The 9,997-nt window shown below is 50.1% G+C and overlaps 1 protein-coding gene across 1 annotated transcript in view; it reads left to right on the forward strand.

The window, feature by feature from the left end:
• The window catches only part of PLCH1 (phospholipase C eta 1), a gene marked incomplete at both ends in the record, with an annotated part of 28,740 nt that extends 24,690 nt beyond the window's left edge, over nucleotides 1–4,050 (forward strand). Inside the window, 3 exon segments of the mRNA XM_084212071.1 lie at nucleotides 331–390; nucleotides 860–1,220; nucleotides 1,994–4,050. Coding sequence (XP_084068197.1) covers nucleotides 331–390; nucleotides 860–1,220; nucleotides 1,994–4,050 — 2,478 coding nt within the window.
• Nucleotides 4,051–9,997: the final 5,947 nt, after the last annotated feature.

A 9,997-nucleotide genomic window follows, 5' to 3' on the forward strand; every position in this document is an offset into this window, starting at 1 on the left:
TAAGAACAAACATGCTCAAGAAAACCAGCAGTGGAACTCCAGAGGGGAGGCAAGGGGAGCAGGAGGGGACACCCTCTGGGATTCCATGGCTGTCCCTGGGTGTTCCCCTGATGCTGCTCGGAATGAATGATGGGCTGCACTGCTGTTTCTCATAGCCTGAGGAGGAGGTCTGCTCAGTTCCTGGGGGACACACATTAAACTAAGAAACAGCCTTAAATGGTTTGCTGTAGAGTGGTTCTGTTTACAGCTGATGTACTGTTACCTTATGTGCTTGTGTGGCAGTCTTGAAAACATTAGCCAAATGGATTTGCATTTCTTTTTGCCTTTCAGTGGAGCCCTTTAATCCTCAATCCCAGTTACACAATAATGCACTTTCTAGGAGCCACAAAGGTAGAGCTCATTGAGCATGCACTTTGCACTTGCTGGGCACAGACTTTCCAGTGGTTCCCAATCGCATGATCTGCAACTGCCAAACTGGAACCATTCTCCATGCAGGCTCTGAAACATCTGAATATTGCTTTGATGAAACCCATGCATAGAAAACTCCACGTTAATGTGCAGCCTGTCACTGCCGAGCACTTCCTAGAGCCTTGTCAGGTCCCATTAGGAGACTGAGCAAGGCTCTCTGGTAACTGTGGCAGGCTGCCATCCTAATGAGGAGAAAGGCAGGCATGCATGAATCCATGGAGACCTGTGCTGGGAGCTCCTTGCTCAGAGTAGCTGTGAGTGGCTTGGTGTGAGTTTTTGCTTTGCTGCATTTTGAACTTTGTCGTCATCGCTCATAAGCACCGTGAGAGCAGCTCTTTGCCCCGTGAGCGAGCGAGAGCTCAGGCCAGGCTGTGCTGTTCTGTCCCTGCAGAGCAAGCAGCTGATGGGGCTCCGAGGGCTGTTCTCCAAGGCGCCCAAGGCGGGCACGGCCGAGGCCAGCGGGCACCACGTGCGCAAGCGCTCCATCGGCGAGCGCATCCTGCGGCGCACGGCCAGCGCCCCGGCCAAGGGCAGGAAGAAGAGCAAGATGGGCTTCCTGGAGGCTGCTGAGATGAAGGACAGCGCCTCTGAGCCGACAGACCTGAAGGACAAGGAAGGGGTGCTGCGGCGGCCGAAGCGCGCCTCGCAGGCGCGCCCTGCGTCCATGCCCGTGGACAGATTCCTCATGGTAGAGCTGCCCTGCCCAGCAGAGGACACTGCCCAGGAGGACAAGGGAGAGGACAACACATCTGGTAAGATGCTTCCAAAATTACTTTCGGTGAATGGTCAGGGCTCCCCTCGCTTCTTCCAAGAGTACCTGATTTCTAGCAAGCATTAAAACCGGTATCTATTACACCAAGTTTACTTCTATAGTCCCTGCTTCATTAAATCTCCAAAGGAGTGAGTCACAGAGCTCAAATCTGGCATAGAAAGACAAGAGGATTTGTGGAGAAAACATCCAATATATGTTTTTCGAGGAATTCGAACCCTTGCCCTTGTGAATGCTGCCTGCTGGTAGAAGATCCAAACAAAATCCTCGTACTGTAACACTTTGCAGTAACCACACGTATAAACCAGTCTGGAGTCCATCTACTCGATGCTTTTGACTCAGCTTGAAGCATGCGTCTTGTTTTCAAGTGTTGTGTGTTTTAACAGAGCTGTTTTGTTCTGTCTTTATTGCCACGCTTCTTTATAGTACAAATGTGACTAGGAACACAACTGAAGGTAATGCCATGTGCAAGCTATGATGTGGTACCTCATTAACATTACTTACAACAAATATTACATCACCTGCCTGATGTAATAGACATTCCAAGGAAATCTCAATGAAGTGCCTGCAGTTGTATTTTTCCATTTATTCATGTCACTCAGATAATTTGTACTAAACCTGCACAACCCCATGATTAAGTTCTGTCACAACTGTACCTAGTTTTGCGTTCTCCATTTGTCTGTCTAAGGACAAAATAGCTGTTGATAGACAGAGCAGAGTCTTGTATGCCACTAATATGTTTCTCATTTAATTTAGCCAACAGTGATGACAATACAAATGAGAAGGAAACAAGCTTGAAAGAATTGGGTTTTCCACGTTTGGAGCTAAAGTCAAATGCTTCACATTCAGCATCTCAGTTCAAGATGGAGAATGACCAGAGGGATTCTACAGCTGACTGTTTAGTACCACCTCCACAGGAGCAACCTGAACATTTGGTTTTTGCGAATGGTGTAGCTCAAGCAAATCACCTTGTGGATTACCAGGAGAATAATCTTTCTGATGGAACTGTCCCCCTAACACAAGACTGTGACTCTGAACTTCCCACAGAAAAATTACACCACAAAAACTGTGCAGACAGTAAAAAGGAAGATGACACAAACGGATCTAAGGAAGGGAAGATCAGTCTCATGGGGACTTCTGTTTCTCAGAACACAGAGGCAGAGAATCACAAATATGACACGAAGAAAAGCACTGCAGCACCTCTTTCTCCTTCTTCTGTCATGTGCTCTGAGGGCCCTGACTGCCTCTCCACGGCAGCCCTGCAGGACAGTGACATTTCTCACCTCATTAATGAAGTCTCTCTCTCGACTGAGAGTGAGCTGGACAGCACTGTGTCCACTCTCATCGGGCAGCTCGATGGCACAGATGACCAAACTCCCCTTTCCCCTGTCTCCAGCCCCCATGGCAGCAGCAGCCAGACCACCAGGGTGGGGGCTGCACTCCCACACGCGTTTGCTGTAGACCTGAGCAGCCCCTGTAGGCACGACTTCACTCCCACAAAATCCAACAAATCCTCTTTATTCTCCGCTCCGGACATGGCCGAGTTCTCCAGCCTGGAGGATGCAGAGTATCCCACATACACAGTTCTCCATGAGGCATCTCCAGCTTCTGAATGTAAGAGCCACAGGGCATTAGTTTGCAAGAAAAGATTAAATAGTCTAGAAAGTAACTTGCCCAGCTCTTCTTGTCCTTCATCCCTCTCTTTGCTAAACACAAATCCCAAAAGGAATTGTGCCACAAAGTCTGGACCAAGCTGGGAAGCCCCCGAGCCTGCCAGTTCCTTTGGGTCCAACAGCCTCATCTTTGAGGAGGCGCTGGGGCGCCCCGTCCCTGGGGAGCGCTCGGACAGCAGCAGCCTGCTGGAGGTGGATGGGGACTGCCAGGACCTGCTGGTGACCGCCCGTGAGTACAGACGGGAGGACATGAGCCAGCTGGCCTCCCCCGTCAGCCTGCGGCAGAAGCAGGACGCCGGGCGCGGTGGGGACGGGACCTCCGGGAGCAGCTCCACCTCTGCGCTCCGTGCCGCCGCCTGGCACCGCTCCGAGAGCTGCGGGGCTGCAGGGAGCCAGCCGGCTCTCCCCGCGTGTGAGGGCGCCGGGGCCGCGTGGCGGCAGCCCTCGGAGAAGCACAGGGCTGCGGCGTGCGCCCCCCCGGCCGGCTCAGCCTGCCCCCTGCGCCCCGGGGCTCTGCCCTTCCCCACGCACCCGGCCATCCAGCAGAGCAGCCCCTGCAAGTCCAAGAGTCTGGGAGACCTGACCTCAGAGGACATTTCCTGCAACTTTGAGAGTAAGTACCAGTACATCAGCAGGAGCTTCGTCTCCTCGGGCCTGAGGGACAGGAAGGTGGCCGCCATGCAGGGCGTGAGGCCGCACTCGACGGACGCGCTGACGGAGCAGCTGCGGAGGCTGCTGTCCCCGGAGCAGGAGGACGGCCGGGAGCCGCTGTGCCCCAGGCAGCCGGACGAGGACTGCCCGCGGGCCCTGGTGAGGAAGCTGTCGTCCCGCAGCCAGAGCCGGGTGCGGAACATCGCCAGCCGCGCCCGGGAGCGGCAGGAGGCGGCGGGCAAGCCCCGGCCGTGCGGCGGCGGCGCCGTGCCCGGGGTGGTGCTGCGGAGCAAGGCCCCGGGGCCGCCGCCGGCCGCCAACCGGCACTCCACCGGCTCCTGCATCGGCCGCTACCTGCACGGCTGCCCCGGCGAGCGGCGCGGCGTGCCCGAGGGCGCCTGCTCCGCGCTGCAGCACGGCTGCGGGGAGCTGCCGCTGCCGCCCGGCGCCCAGGAGCAGCCCGAGATCTATTTCCTGCTCCGGCTCTAGGCTCGGCCCGGCCCCGCGCTGCTGCTCTGCGGGGACGGTGCGAGGAGCTGCTCGGAGCCCACAGGGTATTTCGGAGCGCCGTGTAATGCCAGGGACTCGGGGGTGGTTTGACGGGCCCCGTCGTGCCCGGACTGAGGGGAGCGGGAGCCGCCCTCCGTCCCTAGGGCTGCTGACGGAGCCGTGTCCGTCCGTAGCGTTCTGTGTCCAAAATGCCGCGCTCCAAAGCCCGACATTGCACTGAAGGCAATATGGTTTCCTTGTGTCTCGTCCTCCAGCTTGGAAAAACTCTTTTGGTGATCGCTTTTGGCCTTTCGTGAGGATTCTCCAAAGCACTGTGGTGTCTGGAATGCTGGACTGGGGCTTGTTCTGCCCGACAGGCAGCGACCCTTCATGGGCATCACTTGTTCTGAATTGTTACTGTAAATTTTACATGTTTTCATGTATGAACTGTGAGTCTGCAGCAAATGGTTTGTAGAATTAGGGTTAGTCCAGATTTGTGAGTCCTGTGTAGATTTGTCTTCTGCCCTCTCTATGAAGTGTGACAACCGTTGTCTTCCTTTTTTGTTAGTGTGTTGATTTGGGACAGAGTGGAATGTGGGAGTAATTCTGCTTTTATGAATTAAAACACTTAATTTCTGCTTATTTTGTTATGTATTTTTGCTGTTGGTTGTGTGAGTAGCTTCGGCACAGTAGATCCATTTTCTGTATATTTGTAATTTTATTGCTAAATTGTCGACAGTCAGTGGAATATTTAAACTGACATGGTAGAGTGACTATTTTGACTGTTCACCTTTTTCTATGAAGGCTGAAAGTGAATTGGGTGAAGGAATCTCAGACACCTAAAGCTTCCCTGTAGGGAACAACATAGCTTTATTTTGGTTGGAAGATACTCTATGCCTTTGCTGTAAGTTTTTCTGATATGTCAAAGACGTACCTTTTACCTCTTTCTTTTGTAATGCAGAGTATTATTATTCTTGAAAACGTCATTAAAATAGATTTTTAAGCACTTGGTTACATGTTTTCTAAAAAAAAAAAATCTATCCAAATAGGTGCTGAATCCAGCAGCAGTTAGTGGCTGCAGAGATCTGTCTTGGCGGGAGATGCAAGGAGGGAGGATCCTTCATTTCACAGGGTGGTTCTTGGCTGGAGGTGGCACCTGAGCTCTGGTCTCCCTTCTGGATCAGGAGCCACCCTTGAGTTTGTCTGACTGTTCCACTGAGGCTCAACACAGGAGAGTGGCTGTGGTATCACTTGGGACACAACAGTGGATTTTCTAAACAAAAAGCATTTTTCCATGGAGGACCAGAACCAGACGCTGGATGAATCCCTTAAGCTTTGGACCTGGATTTCTCATAGCCAGGATGGAGTTTGGGAGGTGTGACTGAGGCGTAGCAAAAGTGCCTTGTAAGGAAGCAAATGAGAAGATCTCTGTTGAGGGAGGTGAAAAAACTTGCTTTAATTGGAATTAATTTAGAAAAATTGTATGGTGCTTGCAGGAGGTCAGGATAGATTATTGCAGCAGTGTTTTTATCACATAATCTCTTATACTCTTCTCTTAATTTTAGAAGTTAATCCAGACGGGGACAGATCTCTGTGTGACAGTGACATTTGGCTAATGGAGCAGGGCCAGGGTTTCTGTAGTGCAGCTGAAGCCAAATACATCAGCCTTTAAGTATCTATAGATAGATAGATATAATATTTCTTCAGTTTTTAGTTTAAATAATCAAGCTTAATTTTCTTTCATGGAGTGGAAGCAATACAAACAAATGTACCTGCTGCCAATCCAGCTGCTCCCGTGGGGATGTTCCTGCCATGAAGTGTCCTGGGGTACCTGAACCACCCTGCTGGTCCTGCTGTGCCCAGGTGATGTGTATACTGGTGAGTACTGGTGATGCCAGCCCCCAGCTGGTGTGGGACACTGGGGGGTCCCAGAAAATCCAGCCTGGGGGTGACATACTCTGTGCAGCAACTCCAAAACTCAGTGCAAATGGGGCACTTTGGGAAAATTGCACATGCCTCCTGCTCCAGCTTTGTGTCCTGGATCACGAACTGAAGGGAGGCTGAGTTCAGAAATTCAGCCTTGGAGCTCTGGGAACATCTGGTGTGTGGGTCCCAGCAGCATTGTACAGAGCCAGGGGTTTTAGACTTCTGGGTGGGACAGACCAGCAATCTGCAGTTCAGACATCTAGATGGCCATTCAGTTTTAGTTCTCTCCCAAAATCAATTAAACTGTCTGAACAAGGCTGGAGCTTGTTGAACATCCATCTAGTGAAGACTTTTTTGGTGCAGAATCTGCACCAGCGCAGAATAAACAATCACTTCAGCCTAGTAAAGGCTAGTGGCTCACATCCTGGGTTAGAAGGCTTAAATTGCTTTGCTAATTCATGACAGAAGGCATAAATTAAGCTGTTCAAGAATCTGCAGAGAACAGATGGGTTTGGAATATTACTTTTGAGAAATGATATATTTTCTAATTCAAAGCCAGGAAGAGTGTCCAGTTACATTTATATGATTGTTTACTGGAATATCAAGAGCCCCTGCTTTAAACAGTGGTACAGAATGTTCCAGGTGTTAGGAGCCATTCCACATCCCTCCTGCTCAGGAGCCCCTGTTCTGACACTTTGGTAGGAGGGCTTTCACCCTGAGTTTCCCGTTCGCATCTTAAATAAGATTAAGTTATGGAAGAATAAAACATTTTGTGAAAGAACAGCCAAGTTTTCACCCAGGAGCATGTTGGGTCAATTTTGTTCTTGGACTGATGCTCATTTGGATTTGTTTTGATAAGATTTTAATGCTGTTCCTTTTTGCAACAGGGAAAATCATGCAGGACCCTCAGTCACATGAGGCAGTGGCACAGTTATTACACTGATTACAGATCTGCTTAGACATGCAGGAGGAGAAGCAAATTGAATTTCTACCAGAGATTATCTTTTAAAGTCCTGTATTGGTTGAGACAGAAAGAAATTAAAATAAACAGTGCCTGGCTGGCCTAGTTGAGGTGGGATTTTGTGTGTGTAGAAAGCCATGGAAGTGGAAATATCTTCTTTTGCACATGACTTTAGTGTAGCTATGGACCAGCCAGGAGAGTTTGCAGTCTGGGTGCAGCTGAGTTATCTGGCCTTGTCTCTGCTCCCAGTGCAGGCCTGGCAGATGGGCATGGCTGTGTTTGTGTGTGAGGGGAGGGATGGAGGGAGAGCAGCTGCAGTGCAGTGCTTTGTTAGTCCTTGCTTTAGGAACAGTTGGAGGTTTAACATGAAAACCCTCTGCAGCAGAGCCTTGCCCTGTCACTGCTGCAGTCCCAGCAGCATTTGGAGGGTCCAGCTCCAGCCTGAGGAGCTCCACAGCCTCTCTGCAGGTGGAGCCACATGGATTTGCTGCTCTGATGTGTGTGTGTGTGTGTGTGCAGTGAAAACACAGCAAAGGGATGCTGAAAAGGGAGCTTGACGTTCTGAACAGCCTGAATCTCACTGGTTGCTTGGCTGGGCACTTGCAGATAAAGATCAATCCCATTCTTCCTGGTGGGTGCATTTAAAGGAAAGGGGAACTGCCATGTTAGACTTCATAATGACACTGAAACAGTTCCTTTATATTCAAACCAGTCAGGTCTTTTCCAAACCCCACCATTCTCTGGTCTAATCCCAGCACACAGGGAATGCAGCCATGTACAAAGTGTCACCAGGGGTGGGAACTCTGGTGCCTGACAGCCCAAAACTTCGGGTGTGGTGCAGCCCTGTGGCTGTGAGGGAGGACTGTGACCTCCTTCCTTGAGGAACCAGCTCGCTGAGCCCACTGCTCTGGGCTGTTCCACGAGGAGCAGCAGATTCCTGGAGAAACTGGGATGAATCAAACATTGCTGCAGCACCGGGTGGGATTTGCAGGTCCCTTTAGGACCTGCCCTGGGGCACTGAGCTCCCCGAGGCCTGGGGTGGCACTGATTGTCCTGGAGCTCTGCTGCTCTGCTCCAGCCCCTGCCCCAGGCTTTCCATGGCTGGGTAATTAAAGTGCAGCTGGGGGCAGGCTGCAGTTCCCCAGTGCAGTCAGACAGTATTTATGTGATCCCATTTCACGGAGTAATAGACTTAAGGAAGCACATTTTTAAGGTAACAGATGTCTGGAAGCAGATGATTAATTTGTGCTGAGTTTTCAAGCACTCATTTAACTTACAAGCTCTTTAAAGTGGATTTTTTAATTTAGTGTTTCACATCTCAAACATTTATAGTCAAAATCTTATTTCAGTTAAGGATGTGTTTGTCTACAGTGATACTTTTAAATTCAGTGGAGTTCTGCAAATGAACACTGCTCAGAGAACAAATATGAAGAGTTGCACAGTGCTGCAAGTCATGTTAATTTGACTTTCTTATTTCCAGGGCTGGTAAAATGGAAATTCAGCTGCATCCAAGAGGATCCTCTTGCAGTGCAGAGTTTAGCAGGATGAGGGAACACAACTGAGTGTTAAATTTGGGTGCTTTAGACAGTTTGAACCCAGTGTAACTGGTGCAGTGGGTGGAGTTTCCCCAGGTGTGTGCTGAGGTGAGGTCTGTTTCTTGTCTGCTTGTCCAGGCTTGGTCCATCTAATTCCAAAGATGGCAGTTTGGTTTAAAGCATGTGTCAGGTTTCTTGTGCTATTTCATATTTGATTTCCAAACAGAGGTGATGCTGAGTGAGCAAGATGGTAATTAATATTCTTGTATTTGTTTTGTCTTGGGACTATGTTGTTAAATATTTAGAATGTGCCTGGCCTTCTAAGGGTGAGGGTGCCTGTGCTGTTTGAATTAATTTAGATAAGAAGTAGTCATATTGGCCTGAACCCCACTTTTCTGCTATGGCTTAAGCCCCTTGGATGGAGCTGGCCTCTGGAGGAGCTGCTCTGGGCTTTGGTTGTGTGCACAGGATGTGGAAGGGGACTGTTCTTAATTGGGTGCTCATTAGCTCTCTAAATCTAATTGAGAGGTGGAGCTGTGGGAGCACTGGGGCCATGCAGCCCTGGTTGCAGTGGGATCCTTCCCCACCCAAAATGAGAGAGGACTGCAGAGGATTTCATCTTTTGGCATTTCCCAGAGCCAATGTGTGCTTCCATGAGAGAAACCAAGATTTTCCAATCAATGCAGTTTTTAATTGGAAGGATAAATCCTCAGCAGCTCCTCTGGTCTGTGTTCCAGGCACAGAAGTGAGCCAGCCTTGCAGCAGGAGTGCTGCTGGACTGAGAGCAGCAGTGAGGGAAGAGGGCTGATGCACACATGTCCAGGAATTGCCCCTTTGATTTCCTTGCAGCAAAGCCCTTGTTTTGACTCAAAGGAGGTGTTTCTCTAGCAGTATCTCAGGCCCATCCATCAGCAGGCCAGCAGGCCCTGCTCTGCTGTAGGTCTGTGCTGGGAGTGGTGCAGAGGGACTCAGTCCAGAGCCAGAGGAAATGGTTCCTCTCTCTGGGATGGTTTTGGCAGCACCTCCTGCTGCACACAAAGGAGATGCTGAAAGCTCAGCTGGAGGAGTTCACACTGCAGGCCCTGTGCTGCTCTGATGGGAAGCTTTAAACAAGGAGTGACCCCATGTGTTTGGTTTGAGGTATATAATAATCTAAATCAGGCTAAAATTCTGAGTTGGTGGTCGTTCACATCCTGTATATTTTCATTTGTTACCAAGTGGAAGAATTGTGGGGAGTGCTGGCAGTCCTGCAGTGCTGATCCCCCAAAGCCTTCCCAGGCTCAGCAGTCCAGAGGCTGCAGTTGCTGAGTGTATTTCTGTTCATTTTTTGTTGAAATGGTTTTAGAGTTAGTCAAACCATATTGATTGATTGGTGAGAACTGGAATGTGATCTCCAGTTTGGATTCCCCAGACACTTCCCTTGAGGCATTTCCTCTGCAGGAAGGACAGGAACACTTGGAGCTCACTGTTTTCACCCCTGCAGAGTCCAATGGCAGCCTCCTGCTTTTGCTGAGGAAATCATTCC

This window comes from Fringilla coelebs, assembly GCF_963513975.1.
Source record: "Fringilla coelebs genome assembly, chromosome: 10".
NCBI lineage: Eukaryota > Metazoa > Chordata > Aves > Passeriformes > Fringillidae > Fringilla > Fringilla coelebs.